The sequence below is a fragment of the Cervus canadensis genome, chromosome 2, assembly GCF_019320065.1.
Source record: "Cervus canadensis isolate Bull #8, Minnesota chromosome 2, ASM1932006v1, whole genome shotgun sequence".
NCBI classification, from domain to species: Eukaryota; Metazoa; Chordata; class Mammalia; order Artiodactyla; family Cervidae; genus Cervus; species Cervus canadensis.
The window spans coordinates 106,742,833-106,764,269 of NC_057387.1; the positions used below are offsets into that span (position 1 = coordinate 106,742,833).

General features: G+C 42.7%; 1 protein-coding gene across 2 annotated transcripts in view; it reads left to right on the plus strand.

Moving 5' to 3' along the window:
• CSMD2 (CUB and Sushi multiple domains 2) overlaps positions 1 to 21,437 on the plus strand; it is a 679,919-nt gene that overhangs the window by 638,384 nt on the left and 20,098 nt on the right. For both annotated transcript variants that reach the window (XM_043461986.1, XM_043461987.1), the window contains exons 55-57: positions 195 to 383; positions 14,007 to 14,180; positions 19,797 to 19,979. In XM_043461986.1, the coding sequence (XP_043317921.1) occupies positions 195 to 383; positions 14,007 to 14,180; positions 19,797 to 19,979 (546 nt within the window). The remainder of the gene's footprint in view (positions 1 to 194; positions 384 to 14,006; positions 14,181 to 19,796; positions 19,980 to 21,437) is intronic.

The window sequence follows — 21,437 nt, forward strand, 5'->3', positions numbered from 1 at the left end:
CAGCAGCCTCAGGACCAGCTCAGCTTCCCAGGCGGGATCTGCTTTGTGTAGCCTCTCTTGGTCTGGAAATTTTGCTCTACTGGGAATATATTCCTGTTTGAACTTCTGAATTCCTATTTAAAAGCATTAAAAAAAAAAAAAAAACAAAACCTCCCATCCAGGTCTCTGCACCTAATCATCCTGTTCCGTTGCAGTCATCAACTGTACGGATCCTGGGCACCTAGAAAACAGCGTCCGTCAGATCCACGCCGGCGGCCCACACAGGTTCAGCTACGGCACGACTGTATCTTACCAGTGCACCCACGGATTCTACCTGCTGGGCACCCCAGTGCTCAGCTGCCAGGGAGATGGCACATGGGATCGCCCCCAGCCCCAGTGTCTCTGTAAGTGGACATCATTTACTCACAGGGATCACCCGAGCGCACTGACAGGATGGTCCCTGTCAAAGGACAGCCCTCCTCTGTGTGTGTGTGTGTGTGTGTGTGTGTGTGTGTGTGGTCACGGTGATGGTCACTCGGGCTGCTTTCTGGATGTCAGTGCCCATCTTGGGCTCCTGTTGGGTTAGTTGTGTGTGTGTGTGTGTGTGTGTGTGTGTGTGTGTGTGTGTGCGTGTGTGTGTGGTCACGGTGATGGTCACTCGGGCTGCTCTCTGGATGTCAGCACCCATCTTGGGCTCCTGTTGGGTTAGTTGTGTGTGTGTGTGTGTGTGTGTGTGTGTGTGTGTGTGCTCACTTGTGTCCAACTCTTTGCTCCCCTGGTGGCTCAGACAGTGAAGAATCCACCTGCAATGCAGGAGACCTGGGTTTGATCCCTGAGTCAGGAAGATCCCCTGGAGAAGGGAATGGCAACCCACTCCAGTATTCTTGCCTGGAGAATCCCACGGACAGAGGAGCCTGGTGGGCTACAGTCCATGGGGTCACAAAGAGCTGGGCACGACTGAGCCACTAACACCTTGGGTTAGAGGCCTCACCGAGCCTCAGTCTCTCTCCTGGCTACAGGCTCATTCCCTTTCCTCTCTAATGCTGTCAGCGACCCCTTCAGTCTCCAAGATTCCCTTCCTTCAGGGGTCCTGGCTGCCTAGTGGAAACCTGTCTCCTATTTTACTCCCTCCTTGATTTTCTAGAAAGACATCACATGAACCCCCTTTTTTAAAGGACTGAAGCAGAAATGCAACAGACCCTGGAGGCAGATAGACCTGGACTTGAATTCTGGCTCTGCCCCTAAACAAGCTGTGTGATTTGAGAGCCTCCGTGTCTTTGTCTATATCGATGCTAATGCCTATTCCATAGGATTATTAGAGGATTAGATGAGAATACCCATTAAAAGTGCCTAGTTCGTAGCTGCTCAATAAACAATAACTGCTTTAAAGGATATTAGAAAAAATAAAGGGACAACGTGCAGGGAAAAAAAGGATGAGGGAGGCACTGAGAATCCTGACGTCGGGTTGCTAGTCTCACACATCCTGAAGATACAAACAGTTCCTTAGGCTCCTGCTCCCCCATCTTGTCACTAACCGTGAGCTCTGTGGGTTGCTCTCTGTCCTCTGTCTTCCTAATAGCAGAGGTGAAGATGTAGTCCAGAGGGACTGATGGCTGTTGAGTTAGGCCATTCTGCAGTCCACGTATCTGTGGTCGGTCATACACACTTTGGCCCCTCAGTCAGAATGACTCCATCTCCTTATGCCCCTGTGCCTCTCGGTATGATAGGAGGCTGGTTCACCTACTCACCTGCCCATACTTCCCTTGTCTGAGGACTCCACCCTGGCCATCCAGCCCCATTTATGACTAACAAATCATCTGGGGTTGGAAGTGGACTACCACCTGTGTTCAGCGGTGGCAGCTGAGATCCTTGTATTTGGAGAATACAAATAAAAATAGCCTTTGGAGAAAAGCTTTCACTCTTTCACCATTAAGTATGATGTTAGCTGTGAGATTTTTGCAGATTTCCTTGATCAGATTGAGAAAATTCCCTTCTACTCCTAGTTTGTTGGACATTTTTCCCATGAAAGAGTGTTGGAGTTTTTTAAATGGCTTTTCTGCATCTATTGAGATGATCATGTGGCACTTTTTTCCCCCTCATTCTATTAGTATGGTATATTACATTGATTGATTTTCATGTGTTGAACAACTCTTGTGTTCTTAGAACAAATCACATTTGGTCATGGTAAATTTCATTTTAATGTGCTACTGGATTTGGTTTGCTAGTATTTTTGTTGAGGATTTTTGCAACTGCATTCATAAGGAATGTTGGTCTGTAGTTTTCTTTCCTTATGATATCTTTGGCTTTGGTATCAGAGCAATGCTGCTCTCATGGAATGAGTTGGCAATTGTCCCTTTTCTTCTGTTTTTAGGAATAGTTTCAGAAAGACTGGTATTATTTCTTCTTTAAAGTTTTCATAGAATTCATCAGTTAAATCATCTGGCCCTGGACTTTTCTTTGTTAAAAATTTTTTATTATTGATTGATTCTATTTATTTGATATAATTCTTTTCAGATATTCCATTTCTTCTTGAGTTGGTTTTGGTAGTTTGTGTGTTTCTAAAAATTTTTCCATTTCGTTTAGTTTATCTAATTTATTGGTATATAACCGTTCATGTTCATCATATTCTCCTATAATGCTTTTTGCTTCTGTAAATTCAGTTGGTAGTAACATCCCCACTTTCACTCCTGATTTTAGAATTTGATTCCTCTCCCATCCCTGTATCTCTCTCTCTCTCTCTCTCTCTCTCTCTCTCTCTCTCTCTCTGTCACTCTCTTTCTCGCTCTCTCTTATACACACACACACATCAGACTAGACACATTTGTCAATTTTCTTGATCTTTTCAAAGGACCAACGTTTGATTTTGTTTATTTTCTCTATTGTTTCTCTATTTTGTTTATCCTTCCTTTAGCCTTTTAATTTCTTTTCTTCTATTTGCTTTGGGTATAGTTTGCTCTCCTTTTCTAGTTTATTAGAGGGGAAGTTTAGGTTGTTAATTTGATATTTTTCTTCTTTTTAATGTGGGCATTTACAGTTATAAATTTCCCTCCAAGCACTGTTTCACTGTATCTCATAAGTTTTGGTATGCTATTTTTTCACTTTTGTTCACCTCAAAGTATTTTCTAATCACTCCCCTGATTTATTCTTTGACTTACTGATTATTTAGGAGAGTGTTGTTTAATTTCCATATATCTGTGAATTTTCCACATTTCCTTCTTTCGTTGATTTCTTGTTTCATTTCATTTTGCTTACGGAACACATTTGGTATGATTTCAGTCTTTTAAAGTTTATGGAGATTTATTTTATGGATTGACATATGGTCTACCATAGATAGAAGAGGCTTCCCTCATAGCTCAACTGGTAAAGAATCTGCCTGTAATGCAGGAGACCTGAGTTCGATCCCTGGGTTGGGAAGATCTCCTAGAGAAGGGAAAGGCTACCCACTCCAGTATTCTGGCCTGGAGAATTCCATGGACTGTATAGTCCATGGGTTCGCAAAGAGTCTTACATGACTGAGCAACTTTCACTTTCACTTTATTCTAGATAACGTTTCATGTGCACTTGAGAAGAGTGTTTTTTCTTCTTTTGTTGGGCAGAGTATCCTACAGATGACTGTTAGGTCTAGTTGGTTTATAGTATTGTTTATTATATTGCCTTGTTGATCTATGCATGTTCTGGTTGTTTTAACCATGATTTAAAGTGGGGTGTTGGGAACTCCTGGTGTTATTGCTGATTTGTCTGTTTCTCCCTTTAGTTCTGTTAGTTTCTGCTTCATATATTTTGGGGCTATGTTATTAGATGCATATATGTTTATAATTGTGTATCTTCTTGACAGAATGTCTTTTTATAATATAGAATGATCTTCTTGTGCCTAGTCACAGTTTTTGTCTTAAAGGCTATTATGTTAGATATTAGGATAACCACTCCAGCTATGTTTTGGTTATTATATCCGTGATATATTGTTTTGCCACCTTTTTATTCTCAAGTCTGTTTGTGTCATCAGCTCTGAAGTGTGTCATTTGTAGACAGAATATACTTGAATCATGTTTTTTATCCACTTTGCTAATATCTGCCTTTCATGTGTTTAATCCACATTTAATGTGATGATTGATAAGGTAGGTTTTATATATTCCATTTTGCTATTTGTTTTCTATGTATCTTATGTCTTTTTTGTTGGTCCTCTATTCTTCTCTTGCTGGCTTCTTTTGCATTAAATAGATCTTTTTTGGTGTACCATTTTAAATTTTTGTTGTTTCTTTCACTGTACATTTTTTAAATTATTTTCTTAATGGTTACTCTGGAAATTACCATTAACATCTTAACCTATAGCAGCATAATTTGGATTAATGCCAACTGAATTTCAATTGCATACAAAAACATTGTCCTTATATAGTTCCATTACCTCTATATACTTTGTGTTGTTATTGTTATACAAATTACATCTTTATACATTGTATGCTTATCAACAAAGGTTTCTAATTATTGCTTTATGCAGTTTCTCAAGCAGGAGAAAAATAGAGGACAGACAAAAATATGCTTATGCTATATTGTGTATTTACTTATGTGGTTACCTTTTCCAGTGTTCTTTATTTCTTCAGATGGCTTCAAGTTCTTTCATTTCAAGCCTAAAAGACTTCCTTTAGAATTTCTTTATCACTTAGAATTTCTTTCTAGGTTTGCTACTGACACAGTCTCTCAGTTTGTGTTTATCTGGAAATATTTTAAATTACCTTTTACGTTTGAATGATATAGTTTTGCTGGATATAGAATTCATGGTTGAAAGTCTTTTCTTTCATTACTGTAAATATGTCAGATTATTGATATATATGGTGGGAGGGCACTGAAACTCCAATACTTTGGCCACCTGATGCGAAGAACTGACTCATTTGAAAAGACCCTGATGCTGGGAAAGATTGAAGGTGGGAGGAGAAGGAGAAAACAGAGGATAAGATGGTTGGATGACATCACCCACTCAATGGACATAAGTTTGGGTAAACTCTGAGAGTTGGTGATGGACAGGGAGGCCTGGCGTGCTGCAGTTCATGGGGTTGCAAAGAGTCAGACACAACTGAGCAACTGAACTGATCTGAACTGATGGGTTAAATCTACCATCTTATTTTATGTTTTCTGTTTGTTCTACCTGTTAGTTTACTTTTATTTCTTCATTTTATTTTTAAAACCCACAGTGTGTTGTGGTTGTTGTTGTCCTCTGCAGTTATTTTTCACTAGATTTAGTCACATATTTGTCATTTTCTCTGCTCTTCATTCCTTCTCATATCTTCACCTTGCATATGAGATTATTTTCCTGCAGTTTGAAGACCATCTTTTAGAATCTTATTTAGTGAAGATCTGCTGTTAACAAACATTCTCAGTTTTTGTGATACATTTACTTGTCTCTCATTTTTTAAGATATTTTTGATAGGTTTAGAAATTCAAGTTGGCAGTTATTTTTTTTAAGCCCACTAAAGGAATCTAATATCTTCTGACCTCTTTTGTTGCTGTTGAAAAACCAGCTGTCAGTCATTCACTCCTTTGTAAAATCTTTCTCTTTCTTTGGTGTTTTGAATTTTTCCTAGTCATTAAATGATAAGTTTGCTGGATCAAAGGTCTACGCTGACACATTTTCTTTTGGCACTATTGCTGACACTCATTTTTAGTGATAAGTCTTCTGAAGTCTAAATTATTTTAGGTAGTCCATTTTTTTCTCCCTCACTGACTTCAAGCTTCTCTTTCTTTTGCTGGCGTTCTGAGTTTTCCTGCATTGTGTTTAAATATTTTGTTTACTCTTCTTAAGATGCATTAGACTTCCTGGATTTTTCTGCTGTCTGGGAAATTCTTGGCTACTATTTCTGTAGACACTGTCTCCCACCTCATTCTCCTCCTTTACTATTTCAGAACCCGAGCATTAGATCTTCTTGTGCTTTTCTGTTTGTTCCTGAAATTCTCATTCATATTTTCCATCTCTGATAAATTACACAAGGTCTGTTTTTACCATTCAGTGATTATCTTTTTAGCTAGATCTAAGCTGAGGTTTAACTGAGTTCTGTTTCCAATTATTTGTTTTGCATTTGGGAAATAAATGCATCATTTGTTTTTTCACATTTGCTTACTTATCTCCATAGTGTATTGTTCCTATATTAACTTGTTCTTTTTTCATATTTAACATATTAAATGTACCTCTTATATATTCTATATCTGATACTTCCAATATCATTATCTTTTCAAGTCTAATTCTGCTATTGTCATTTCTGCTGATTCTCTTGGTGACTTGTTTCTCATTGTTTTATTATGTTTACATTGTGATCTTTTGACTAATCTTAATCTGTGGGAATCAGGAAACAGGTTCTCTCTGACAGAAGCCAAAGTCTGAAAACAAGCATTATCTCTCAAAAGAAAAATGGCTAATGCCCAGCAGTTGAGGATATATATATATTTTTATTACAGAAAGCCAGTGGTCACTTCTTCTTTTTCTTGTTGGGATTTACAAGGTGCTAAACTGGCACTGGTCCCATCACTTCATGGGAAATAGATGGGGAAACAGTGGAAACAGTGGCAGACTTTATTTTTTGGGGCTCCAAAAGCACTGCAGATGGTGATTGCAGCCATGAAATTAAAAGACGCTTACTCCTTGGAAGGAAAGCTGTGACCAACCTAGATAGCATATTAAAAAGCAGAGACATTACATTGCCAACAAAGGTCCTTCTAGTCAAGGCTATGGTTTTTCCAGTGGTCATATATGGATGTGAGTTGGACTGTGAAGAAAAATGAGTGCTGCAAAATTGATGCTTTTGAACTGTGGTATTGGAGAAGACTCTTGAGAGTCCCTTGGACTGCAAAGAGATCCAACCAGTCCATCCTAAAGGAGATCAGTCCTGGGTGTTCATTGGAAGGACTGGTGCTGAAGCTGAAACTCCAATACTTTGGCCACCTGATGTGAAGAGTTGACTCATTGGAAAAGACCCTGATGCTGGGAGGGATTGGGGGTGGGAGGAGAAGGGGACGACAGAGGATGAGATGGTTGGATGGCATCACCAACTCGATGGACATGAGTTTGAGTAAACTCCGGGAGTTGGTGATGGACAGGGAGGCCTGGCATGTTGCAGTTCATGGAGTCGCAAAGAGTCGGACACAACTGAGCGACTGAACTGAACTGAAACTGGCTAATGGTAAAGAACCTACCTGTCAGTGCAAGAGATGCAAGAGACATGGGTTTAATCCCTGGGTTGGGAAGATCCCCTGGAGGAGGGCATGACAACCCACTCCAGGATTCTTGCCTGGAGAATCCCATGTACAGAGGAGCCTGGCGGGCTACAGTCCATGGTGTCACAAAGAGTCAGAATGACTGAAGCAACTTAGCATGCAAAGTCTACTTACGCTAATTAGTAAGCCCACCACATTATATTGTTATTAAGGACATGGAAACCAAGGGACAAACTGTTCTTTTTGAAGCAGGTGCAGGTTTTTCCAAGGCAGGCCCCATTCAAAGACAACCATGTTTATTGCTTAGTCTAAATATGAACTTCAGCAAGATTCCCAGTAAAGAGATATACTAGCATCAGAACCTAGTTAGGCTATTCACTTGTTGACGAGAGGAAATCTAGAAGTTTTCCCTGTGATTTGGTGCTGTTCAGTCGCTCAGTCATGTCTGACTCTTTGTGACCCCATGGACTATAGCATGCCAGGCTTCCCTGTCCTTCACCGTCTCCTGGAGCTTGCTGATTTTGTAAGACTATTTCAAAAACACAAGCCCTGAAGAACTTCCACTGACTGTAAGGCTCTAGATCCTGGGTGACTCCCAGTAAAACCATTTTCACTGATGTTGCATGGTCATCATAATATTTTTTAGTGGACTAATTGCATTTCTACTCCTAGAAGATCCAATTACCTGTGAATAGGGTTGTGGCAAACTATGGAGGACTATACGTATCTCCTAGTCAACCTGATCCTTCCAGGTGACAATAAACTGCTTTAATTGCTGTGGACATGCAGGTACGAAGGGAAATGCATGATCCAGGTCTATGTTATATGCTGTTTCCCTGATGAAATGCTTTAGAAAAAGTGGAAACTCTGGAGGTGGCTGACCATTCATACAGCTTTCATTCTTACAGTTTAAGAACCAAAAAAATAAAAAATAAATAAAAAAAAAAAAAGAACCAGTGTGGGGGATCCTTTTCATTTTGCCATGGGACTCAGCATAGTCCACACCCAAGCATGAATTGCTGATTTGTACTATTGCTTTTTGCTTAATTACAACGTTGTATTTTCTCAATCCCTGGTTATTCTGTGTAATGCAGGAAAATCTGCTATTATTAGGAGTGATAAACATTAATATCTATCTTGCCTATTTTTATATACACGTTTATACACATATGCTTAATACATAGTAAGCAGCTAAAGAGCCACTGCAGAAACTGGAATGATCCAAAGGAACCCCATTTGGACATGGCATGAATATTGAAAACATTAATTCTTTTATATTTACAAACTGAGAAATGCAGCAATATCTATTCACCTTGTCTTTGTTCATCACCTCTTAGGTTTTTATGCAAACACACATTGAATGAAAATCATTTCTCTTTATTGTTATCATATGTCCTTTTCTTTTTTTTTTCTTATCCACAGAAACCAAATTGTACTGGCATTAATTTTTCTCTTCTCCAAGCATTATTACTGTTCACTTCTTCCTCCTTTAAATGAACAAATCATGGGAAAGGAATAAAACAATAGAGTATACTCTAGTTGCTAATTTTACAGACACTCAACTAGCCTAGATCGAGCCAGTAACAAAAGAAAAAGTAATTTTAGGCACTGTATATGGTTTTTCAAGGATTATTTGATATTACCATAATTTGACACTGTCTTCAAATTCCCCAAAGAAACATTTTAAAACCAAACAAGAACATCATAAAAAGCAATCAGTTGCTATTACAGAAATCATTATAGATAGTCAATATAAATGTGTACATATGTACACCAGTAGACGTGAACAGAAATGTTCTTATCAGCATTATTCATAAGAGTACAAAACTAGAAATAACCCAGACATCCATCAATAGGAAATAGGTGGTAAAATGTGATATCTATCTCCATAGTGGTGTGACAGTCAACCTTGAAGATGATCCCAATGACCCCCACCTCCTGGTATTCATACCTTTATGTAGCATATTCCTAACTTGTACCAGGATTAGTCTCTGTGAGGTGGTGTGATTTACAAAGCTAGGTTATAAAATATATGCCATCTCCACCTGGCTTTCTTGGATCAGCCACTCTGGGGGAAGCCAGTCAAGCCTTCAGATGAATGCAGCCACAGTCATCACCCTGGCTGCAGCCTCATGGGGGACTCTGAGTCAGACCACCTGCTAAGCCACTCCCAAATTCCTGACCCATATCCTCAAAATAAATGTTTATTGTTATCTAAGCTCTGGGGCAATTTGTTACACAGCAGTATATAACTAACACAAATGGTATATTATATAGCAGAGGTCAGCAAAATTTGGCTCCTGGGACAAATCTAGCCTGTGTCCTATTTTTGTATGCCCTTGAGCTTAGGAGGGTTTTAAAACATTGTACCAAAAAAACAAACGAACAAACAAAAGAATATGCAACAGAGACCTAAAATGATTACTGTCTGGACCCTTGAAGAAAATGTTTGCCAATCCCTGATATAGCAATGATAATGAACTGTTGCTACAAAAGAGCACAGATAGATATCACAGACATAATGTTAAGTGAAAAGAACTGGTACAGCAGAATATATACTATAAGATTTCATTTAAATAAAATTCAAGAACAGGCAAACTAATTAATGATGTACAAAGTGAAGACAGTAGTTTAATGTGAGGCAGGAAGAAAAGAGGTAGGGATAGGGACAGGGCAAGAGGGGGCTTCTGAGGTACTGGTGGGGGCTTTTCTTAATCTCAGCAGTAGCTACATGAGTGTATTCACTTTGTGACAATTCATTAAGCTCTATACTTATAGTTATTGTGTTTTTGTATTTCCATTTAAAAAAGAATTTATTTGAAATGTCATTAGAGAGTTAAAATTGGGCAATTTCTACAACCCAAACATTTCTAATAAAGTCATAGAATCATTTAAATTATAATCAGGGGCTCCATTCCTTCCACAAGAAGAGAATTCACTGGTAGTCTCACAACAGCACTGCAGAAGGGAGTCAATTATAGTACTTAAAGAGTGTGGCCTCTGGAATCAACCTGCCAGGTTTTAAGAACTAATTCTACCACTCATTAGGTTTATGACCTTCAGTAAGTTACTTTGCCTTACTAGGCCTCATTTGTGTCATCAGGAAGGTGGAGATTAAAAAAAAAAAAAATGGTACCTACTTCATAAGGTTGTCTTAAGGAAGGGATAGTGTAAACTTTGAAACTCACTGTATCAGTTATCTATTGCTATGTAATAAGCCATCTCAAAACTTATAATAGCATTTGTTTTTGTTGTCTCGCAATTCTAAAGGTCAAGAATTTAGGTGAGGCTTAGCAATCTCATTAGTCTGGGTTCTCCAGAGAAAAAGAACCAATAACCAATAGGATATATATATATTTTTTAACATGTATTTTATAGATAGATATGTAATAAGATCTGTATCTATCATAGATATAGTTATATAATATTTATATCTATATATCTATGTCTAAAGAAACCATGAGCCATCTACATATCTATTTCTAAATATATATACGTAATATATATTATAATCACATGAGCCAATTTCTTATAGACATAGATACAGGTAGAAATATATAGATACATGATAAGGAATTGGCTTGTACAAATTTGAAGGCTATGAAGCCTCCAGATCTGCACTGGGCAAGCTGTGGATCCAAGAGAGCAGATGGCATAGTTCCAGTCTGGGTTTGAAGGCCTGAGAAGTAGGTAGAGCCAGTGATGTAAATTCCTGTCCAAGTCTGAGTCCAAGGGCAGGAGAATATTGACATCCCAGACTGAAGACAGAGGCAGAGAGGATTCTCTCTTTCTCCACAGTTTTGTTCTATTCAGGCATTCAAGAGATTGGATGAGGCCCACCCACATTGAGGAGGGCCATCTGCCTGATTCAGTCTACCAATTCAGTGTTAATCTCATTCAGAAACCTCACAGATAAACCCAGAATAATGTTGGACCAAGTATCTGGGCATCCTGTGGCCTACTCAAGTTGACACATACAGCAAACCATCACTGCAGAGCTGGCTCATCTGTGTCCACCGTGGTTCAGTTAGGACTGGAGGGTCCAAAATGGCCCCACTGACCTGACTCGTTGGAAGAGACCCTGATGCTGGGAAAGATTGAGGGCAGGAGGAGAAGAGAGTAACAGAGGATAAGATGGTTGGAAGGCATCACTGACTCAATTGACATGAGTTTGTTTGCGCAAACTCCAGGAGACAGTGAAGGACAGGGAGGCCTGGCGTGCTGTCGTCCATGGGGTTTCAGAGAGTCGGACACGGCTGAGCGACTGAGTGACAACAGGCTGTTGGAGGACTTGCTGCTGGCTCTTCTCCTCCAAGTGGCATCTCTCCAGCAGGATGACTTGATCTTCTTTACTTGGAGGTTGAATTCCTAGAGAAAAAGAAGTTAAAAGATCTCTTAAGCCAGAGCTCAGAATCCCTAAAACCTCATGCCACTACATTATGTTGATGCAAGCAAGTCACAGGCCAGCCCAGGTTCAAGGGGGGAGGAAATAAGAGACCCCGCCTCTGGGAGTGAGAGGAGCAGCAGGCCTGGGCCAGGATGCAGAGAGTTGAGGGGGGCCGTGTTCACAGGCGGTCAGCCCTTTGGCCACCACAGTACATTAATAATAATAAATAATATTCCCCTTCACACACCAGACCCCAAGGTTTAGTCCGTCCAAATCACTACCATCTCGTCTTAAACTGCTGCACCAGCCCCCTCTTTCTCACCCTGCCCTAGAATGTTCACACAGTTGCCAGGATGCTCTTGTTAACATGTAAGTCAGATCATATCACTTCAGGAGGGGTCCCATCATGCTTGTAATAAAGTCCAAAATCTATGCCATGATCTGGCTCTGAGCAACCTCTCTACCCGTATCACTTCTGTTCTTTCCCTGTTCGTTCTGTTCCAGCAACCCTGGCTCTCCTGCTGTTCCTCAAACACCCGAGGCTCATCCTCTGGGCTTTTCCACTAGATGTCCCTTCCCTCAGAACACTCTTCCCCATATCTCACATGGCTGGTCTTTTCACTCAGACCACTGCTCAAATATCACCTCCTCAGGGAGATCTCGGAGAAGGAAATGGCACCCCACTCCAGTACTCTTGCCTAGAAAATCCCATGGACGGAGGAGCCTGGTAGGCTACAGTCCATGGGGTCGCTAAGAGTCGAACACAGCTGAGTGACTTCACTTTCACTTTTCACTTTCATGCATTGGAGAAGGAAATGGCAATCCACTCCAATATTCTTGCCTGGAGAATCCCAGGGACAGAGGAGCCTGGTGGGCTGCCGTCTATGTGGTCGCACAGAATCGGACACGACTGAAGCGGCTTAGCAGCAGCAGCAGCAGCAGGGAGATCTTCCCTGACCATCCTACTCATAAACAGTTCCGTCATCCCACCTCTGAGCATCCTTTTCCTGATGCAGCTTTATTTTCCTTCATAGCAACCCCTAGCATTTTCTTATTCATGGTCTCTCTTCCCCACAGGGCTTCTCTGGTAGCTCAGACAGTAAAGAATTTGCCTGCAATGCAAATTCCTGCAATAACCTGGGATTAGACCCAGGTTTAATCCCTAGATCGGGAAGATCCCCTGGAAAACAGAATGGCTACCCACTCCAGTATTTCTGCCTGGAGAATTCCATGGACAGAGGAGCCTGGCAGGCTGCAGTCTGTGGGGTCACAAAGAGTCAGACACGACTTGAGAAACTAACACTTTCTTTCACTTCCCCACTAGATATCAGCTCCATGAGCGCTTGGACTTTGTTCTCGCAGACACATAAAGCAGCGCCCCGCAAATAACAGGCACACAATACATATGTGTTGAGTAAATAAAAGAGCCTGGGATCAACCCGTGGAAGAACAACAGGAAGGCAAACCCAGCAACACAGACAGCATTGTCCTGCCCTGGCCCGTCCACCTAAACTCCACACTCGAACCTCATAACTAGTTTCCAGTTATAGTATGGTGTCTCAGCAAAGAGAACTCGCAACTAAAGAGGACAAGTTAGAGACAGCTGTTGTGGGCAGTTGTAAGATGCAGCTGGAAAGGACTATAACAGGCCCTTATTCTGGATCCTCTGGCCAATCCCAGCAGTCCCAGGATGAGAGATCACCCATTTGCTTTTTTTTTTAATTAATTTTTTATTGGAGTGTAGTTGATTTACAATGCTGTGTTACTTTAAGTGTACAGCAAAGTGAATCAGCCATGTATATGCACATGTATCCATTCTGTTCTCGACTCCATATCCATATAGGTCATCACAGAGCACCAAATAGAGTTCCCCATGCTATGCAGTAGGCTCTTATTCGCTATCTGTTTTATATATAGTAATGTGTATGTGTCACTACCAATCTCCCAATTTAAGACCTCCCCCAACCTCCCCCTTGGTAACCATACATTTGTTATCTGCATCTGTGATGAAATTTCTGTTTTGCAAATAGGTTCGTTGGTATCATTTTTTAGATTCCACATAAAAGCAGTATGATATGCAATTTGTCGGTCTGACTATGTATACTATATGTCCCACCTTTCTACCAGGGACATCTTAGTATGCATAAGAGCAAGAAAGAGAAGAGATGGGTATTATTGCGTCCCTACCACGTGCTGAGTGGTTCGCATTATCTCATTCAACTCTTAAAGCAACAGACATTGCTCTTCAGTTCACAGATATGGAAACTGGACAGTGAGGTGGGAAGTCAGTGTTTGCTGATACCATGTGGGTGAGCCAGCAGGAGGTTTGCTTCGGTAGACACCCCAGCTTCTTCCCGTCGTCTTGAAAAGCCTAGCGTGTGTCCTGTGATGATGACCCATCCTGGTGCAGAGTTGCTGAGATGTCTGCTCTTCCCCGCAGTGGTGTCCTGTGGCCATCCGGGCTCCCCGCCCCATTCCCAGATGTCCGGGGACAGCTACACCGTGGGGGCAGTCGTGCGTTACAGCTGCACCGGCAAGCGGACCCTGGTGGGAAATGCCACACGCATGTGTGGGCTGGACGGACACTGGACTGGCTCCCTCCCCCACTGCTCAGGTATGGGGCTGGTGTGGGGGAGGGCTTCCAACGGAACACTTGGCTGCTGGGAGGGGGGCAGCTCCGAGGTGGGAGTGAAACAGATGGAGGGGAGGGAAGCAGAGCTTTTGGACCTTCATCCCATCCCTCCCAGGCAGACAGCACGGCTCTCGGAGGTGCCAACGGGACTTCAGCCCTTCGTGGTCCAAGCCCAGCTTCATGCCCTTAGACTCTGGCCAAGCCAAGACAGCCAAGAGATTGCAGAACTAATGAAGATGTGGTTTCTGAGGTCACCTATGGCCAGAATCCTCTCCAGACACTTATTACCATGAGGTCCCAAGAGCAGTCCAAGCCTTCCTGTTGTTGGCTCAGGTCCAAACCCACTCTGGTGTTCTTTCCTTCCCTGTGTGGGACTCTTGGACCCCAGCCTGCTTCCCCGTCTGTATCATCACTTCTTCTCTTTGTCCTGTGTCCTTCCTGGCCCGGTGAATACAGTTCTCCTCTTCAGCTTTAACACACCAGTCCCCAGACTTTTCCTATGAATGAATTTATTTTCTTGTTAATCTCTGTGGGAGCATGAAGAGAGGTCATCAACACAGCAAATGTAGCGAATTGACAGAGCTCCCAAGTCCATATTTCCAGATACTCATCTGTAATGTCATAAAAGAACAAAAATATTTGAAACTGAATTGTCCTACTAATGACGGAAACCACCAAGGCAAAAAATTAGCACCCCACAGCTTTCTCTTCTTTGGGGTGAGCTTGCCTGGCCTCAAGAAGGGATCCCACATAGGATGTCACCCCCCAAGAGGGCAACTGTACATGTGGCTTGATGCTTCTCAAGAAGCCCACCTTGGCATTGAAATTAACCCCTACCCCTTCCCATCCCAGATGCCCTTGAGACATAAGGATCCTGTTGTTCAGTTGCTAAGTCATGTCTGATTGTTTGTGACCCAGTGGACTGCAGCATGCCAGGCTTCCCTGTCCTTCACTATCTCCCAGAGTTTGCTTGAACTCATGTCCACTGAGTCAGTGATGTCATCCAACCATCTCATCCTCTGTCACCCTCTTCTCCTCCTGCCTTCAATCTTTCCCAGCATCAGTCTTTTCCAATGAATCAGCTCTTTGCATTAGGTGGCCAAAGTATAGGAGCTTCAGCTTCAGCTTCAGAGCTTCCAGGGAATTTTGGGGTTGATTTCTTTTAGGATTGACTGGTAACCTCCTTCTAATATAGAAGGCTTCTGCTTGAAGTGGGACCTCACCCATAAGGCATGCATCTGCTCCTGCAGTTTGAGATTCCCAGATAAGCCTGTTTGCCAAAATTTAGGGCACTGCCAGCGTGTTGTTTTCATTCTGCCATTCAGTCATGTCCAGCTCTTTGCGACCCCATGAACCGCAGCACGCCAGGCTTCCCTGTCCTTCACCATCTCCCAGAGCTTGCTCAAACTCATGTCCATCGACCTGATGATACCATCCAACCATCTCGTCCTCTGTCATCCCCTTTTCCTCCTGCCTTCAATCTTTCCCAGCATCAGGGTCTTTTCTAATGAGTCAGCTCTTCACATCAGGTGGCCAAAGTATTGAAGCTTCAGCATCAGTCCTTCCAATGAATAATCAGGGTTGATTTCCTTTAGGGTTGACTGGTTTGATCTCCTTGCAGTCCAAGGGACTCTCAAGAGTCTCCTCCAACACCACAGTTCAAAAGCCTCAATTCTTCTGCTTTCAGCCCTCTTTATGGTCCAACTCTCACATCCATACATGAGTACTGGAAAAACCATAGTTTTGACTATATGGACCTTTGTCGGCAAAGTAATGTCTCTGCTTTTTAATATGCTTTTCTTCCAAGGAGCAAGCATCTTTTAGTTTCATGGCTGCAGTCACAATCTGCAGTGATTTTGGAGCCCAAGAAAGAAAGTCTGTCACTGTTTCCATTGTTTCCCCATCTATTTGCCATGAAGTGATTGGCACTTATTAGTGTCAATATTAGTTAGGTCTCCTAAGAAAGGAGAAATTCCTGAAGCACTGGGAATTTGTTTTAAAGGATTGTGGGCTGCCCAGGACAATCCCAGACACATCACTATGTTCCCACCCAAGACTTTGGCCTCTCACTCTTATTAATCTCTTTAATTGCCCGGTTCATGAACTGGCAAGACTATGTACGAGCCACTGGGACTCCCTCAGTGAGTTAACCAGGCCCCAGACTTCTGTGTGTTTGGACCTCTGTTGGAGGTGTCTTGGGAGGCTGGCATGGGGAAGTCAAGGACCATGTTTATTGAGACCTCCTGAGTTATCCACAGAGCAAATTCCAGGAGGAAGAAATGCTGCAAAAAGGAAGGGCATGTATTTTGCATCCAAATACCCATCCAAACATGCATTTGCCCCACTCTCTTTGGTGTTTTGCATAAAGCTCCTCCCTCCCTCTAGACACTTTTACAGGACACAAGGCTAATGGTGTTCTTAGGGACTATATTATCTATTTAGGGATCTCTGTTCTCCATGGGAAAAGGAAATACAAGGTAGGGGAAGAAGAAACCAGAAAGCCTTCAGCATCTCCTACTTACTAGCATATGTAACTAACCACATAGTTAAGTCTCCTGACCCAAAGCACAGAATCCAAAGTCCTTTCTCCTAATATGTAATTATCCTTCTCTGAAGTTGTGTTTGCAAAGGCTGGGAAATGACCTTATAGAAGTATAACAAAAATAATTCTTGTCAAAGCTACATCACTGAGCTTTAAAACCTCTGAAAAGCCTTGTCAACCCTGAGATTTCATAATTTTTTTATTTCCTAAGTCCTCATCCTGCATGTGGAAGAGGAGACTTTTCCTTGGCCACATCACAGGTCAAGGAGAGACTGGAAACAGGCTGACACTTGGGAACATGAAAAAGTAAGAAGCAAGAAAGGAACCTTCAGAAAACGCGAACCCCACTCATTGGGGAATGTGTTTCATGAAGCTGTTTGTTCTCTGATCCTGAACATTCTGAAGAACAGTTTGCAATCTCCATTTTCCCATGTCTTCCTCAAGGATGACAGACTCTTAGGAGACCACAATCACAGGCAGACCTTTCCTGGAGACCTCTGAGGACAGGATTCAAAGTTATTCCATAAATACTGAGGCTGAGGAATGAATGAATCTTAAATACCTTAGATAAGAAAGTGAGAGATGACAAGAATAGGTGATGAGGAAGTAATGCTAGATGTGCCCTAGTGAGCAGACTATAGTTCTTCCAACAGGCAGACCTTTCCTGGAGACCTCTGAGGACAGGATTCAAAGTTATTCCATAAATACTGAGGCTGAGGAAGGAATGAATCTTAAATACCTTAGATAAGAAAGTGAGAGATGACAAGAATAGGTGATGAGGAAGTAATGCTAGATGTGCCCTAGTGAGCAGACTATAGTTCTTCCATTCCTGAAACTTACAGATATCTTTTGCAGCAGCATCTCCTGCCAGTCCTAAAAAAAAAAAAAAACCACCTACATTCAGGAGTTCCAAAATGTTCGAGCCTCATTCAGTTCAGTCAGTGCACCCAGATGATGCATAACAGAAGTCGTAAGTTTCTGGGCCATCAAGGACTTGCCGAGATTTCTGGCATCTGAGACACACTGCAGGAAGTTAACTGCCCATCTCTGCAGCGTCATCATCTTGCTGATGTACCTCTTCGGTAAAGAGTCAACAGTTGCCACCTGCCCCAAAGTGCAATATTCTATGCCAGACTTCCTTATACTGTTGAAACAGAGGCTGAACACGTCAGTGGAGGCTATTCTGTCAGGTAATGCCCAGGACTGGAGAATCCACCCTCAGTCCTGTTCTACAATAGTACTGGCTCCAGCTGAGGCCAGCTAGCCAGTCGGGGAGTCAGAGCGATTCACCATCAGGATATTGCCTTCAAGGGGACCCGGTACTGCCTGTTGCGTGGACTACATCTGGAAAATATCAAAAGATAAGAAAACCTGGCCAAATATGAGGGGCTTTCTTTTCTCATATTTTTGAAAGGCTGAGTGAATCCCCCTTCCTTGGTAGGCAGTAGAATGGGGAACATGGGATTATACAGTATTCTTATATTCTGAAACTAGACTAGGAAAGGAAATAATCCCAAAACTGAGAGGCAGATACATCAACAGTAGATGACGAGGTACATGGCTTAAGTTTTTATTTATACCAACTAACCAAATGTGGTCTTTGCAGTTGTTCTTTACTCACCAAGGCATGTCTAACTCATTGCAGCCCTGTGGACTGTAACCCACCAGGCTCCTCTGGATTTCCCAGGCAAGAATACTGGAGTGGGTTGCCATTTTCTCTAGGGGATCTTCCTGACCCAGAAGTTGAACCCATGTCTCCTGCATTGACAAGTGGATTCTTTACCGCTGAGCCACCAGGGAAGCCCCAAAATGTGGTCATTAAGATGTTTCTATTGATGCCTACATACGTGGATTCTTGAGGAGATACATTCCACAGCACTTGGAAACTATCTTCTCATACAGTTGCCATTTAGCCCTCAATTTTCTTTCTCCTTCCTCAAGCTCACCATGATCAAGTCTGATCTAGTGATGTCTCCCATGAATCTCTGCATCCTGAGCTGCGCTGCCTCTCACAGATAGTAGATCTTGCAGCTTTATCTCCTGTTCTCCACCTTCCTCTACCTCTTGGGTCTTTAAAACTCTCTTGGGTGGGTTTGTACAAGATCATAAGTCAGATAAATGCAGAATTGTGGCAGGAGGCAGAGGGCAAAGAAAGAATGAAATGAGAGATTGAAAATGTTTAATCCAGAGCTCACCTGTATTACATAATCTGTGAATAAGAAAGCCTCAGTTAAAGGCCCAGGATCAAACTTCAAGCTTGACTATTGAGCAACAACTCTGCTAGAAGTATGAACTTTTTTCTCTTGGCAGTGGGAAGCCGGAGGAGGTGTTTCAGCAGGAAAGGACAAAAATCAAATAGTTGGAGAAGGAAATGGCAACCCACTCCAGTATTCTTGCCTGGAAAAGTCCATGGACAGGGGAGCCTGGCGGGCTGCAGTCCATGGGGTTCCATGACTGAGCATGTGTGCATGAGGGAGGAGGGAGATGGGTTGGTAGCAATAAAGTGGTGGAACTAAAAAAAAAATCAAATAGTTGTGGTTGTTCATTGTTAAGATTTAAAGAGAAAGTGAGGCTGGATTAGAGGGGGAGTTTAAGAGAAGGGGATATTAGTTACAAGGCTCCTGCAGTAAACTTCAGGCAAGAGAGTAAAGTTCAACTCAGATGAGCATCTGAGCTAAGACAGTAGAACGGGGAGTGGAGAGGGTACCGGATCAGCAGATGGTGGAGAAGAGGTGAAAGAGAGGAGGTCAGCTTGGACCACATTGGCACCAGCCAAGAATGAAGGCAGGACTTCTTCCACAAAGGCTTCCCTCTGCCTTCTTTCCTCCCGTGTGGTATGGGCCCCAGGGCCTCACGCGTGACCTCTATGTGTCATTTGACCTCTGAGTACTCAGACAGGAGCCTGTTCAGGTGACTCAGGTGCACACACAGTTTCACTGCCCTCTTTCTTAGGGCCCACTGCTTCCCCATAACAGAGATCCAACATCCTTCTCCCACTCTGCCACTCTCTTTCCTTCCTGCTAAAAACAATGGGGTTTTTTGGATCTGGTCCATAGGAACCAGCATAGGCGTCTGTGGTGACCCTGGCATCCCAGCCCACGGCATCCGTCTAGGGGACAGCTTTGCCCCGGGCAGCCTAATGCGCTTCAGCTGTGAAGCTGGCCACGTGCTCCGGGGGTCATCAGAGCGAACTTGTCAACCCAACGGCTCGTGGAGCGGCGTGCAGCCTGAGTGTGGAGGTAATGTATGTGACCATTCTGCTTCTCCCCTTTGCCTGCCCCAAGGTCTTCCCCTGTTTTCCTGCTCCCTAGTCCCTGCCCTCACCCGCACAGATAAAATCCAAGGCCCCATTTAAACCCTTGACCTGGTGGAGAGTGGACATCAACAGAGAGTTCACATTCATCTCATTAGTAATCCAAAGGCAAACATATCCCCCACCCTAAGCTAAGAAGGGAAGATACCAGGATAAACGAAGTTTTGCAGGTTTGTTCACTTATTTCCATATAGCTTCATTCAACAACTATGTGCCAGATGATATAGTATATGCTACAGACACAATGGTGACCAAGTCAGACACACCTTCCCCTGTTGGAGCTTACAGTTTAAGATTAAACAAACATCCAAAGTGCCAAAAAAAATACAAAATCCAATTTTACAAAACACTTTAAAAGTAATACAAGCCCTTAATGATGGTTCCTGGGATGGCCTCAGTGGGGGAAGAGGACAGACACAATATACAGTCATCATCTAGCAAGGGAGACGTGGGAATGGAATAGAGAAACAGGGACATATGTAATTACCAGGCGGCAGCACCAAGGGTTCATTAAGGTAAGAGCCATTAACTTAGAGTGACAGTCAGCATTAGTCTGGGCTTTTGTTCAAGCTCATTTTGCTACATAGCTTCAGACACAGGGTAGGTGAAGCATTACATGTAGTTAGGGTTTTACTAGGTAACTAGTAATTAAGCATAGGCAACTAAGGCATAAAAAAGGTGTCAAGGGAGATAAGGGTATATACAAAGCAGTGATTGTGACGGATCCTAGCAGCGAAGCTGGGGAAGAAGGGAATAGGTTCATCAGTAAGAGGCTATGAAAAGGTGACAAGATCATTGGATTATAGGTCCCAATCACCAGGAAACAAATTCCAGAGGGAGTGAGCTGAAGAAATAAATAGCAGTGGTTAGCAAATGGGCTGCATGGACTTGAGACTGCAGCATGGTCCTGCAGAGCAAGGGGAGGTGCCCTGGCCCATGTTCGGGGACACCTGCCCGGGAAATGACACAGATGCAGTCAGTGCCCTCTGCCACTTGTCTGTCCAAAGTCCTGCCTTTCTGGGGGTGCAAAGTTAGTTTTTATAGAATTTTGTAGGCATAGTAAGAAGCATAGTAAGCTTGTGGTAATGAGTGTATTGGCAAGGAAAGAACTTACTATATTCTCACATATCCACTGTGACCAGGTTCCCTTTCTTGCCACACAGACCCCAGGGTGGAGTCAGTCACCATGTCAGGAGGGCTCAGGGAACAGAAAGTAGGTGGCTAAGAGTTTCAACCTGGAAGCAAGTTTTTGTTGAATGAGTGTTGTTTGTGTGTGTAACATGTACACAACTCTTTGTGACTTCCCTTGACAAGCTCCCAGTTACCTTTCAAGGTTCTACTCAAATTCTTATCTCCAGCCCCAGTAAGCCACTCCCTTCTTAGT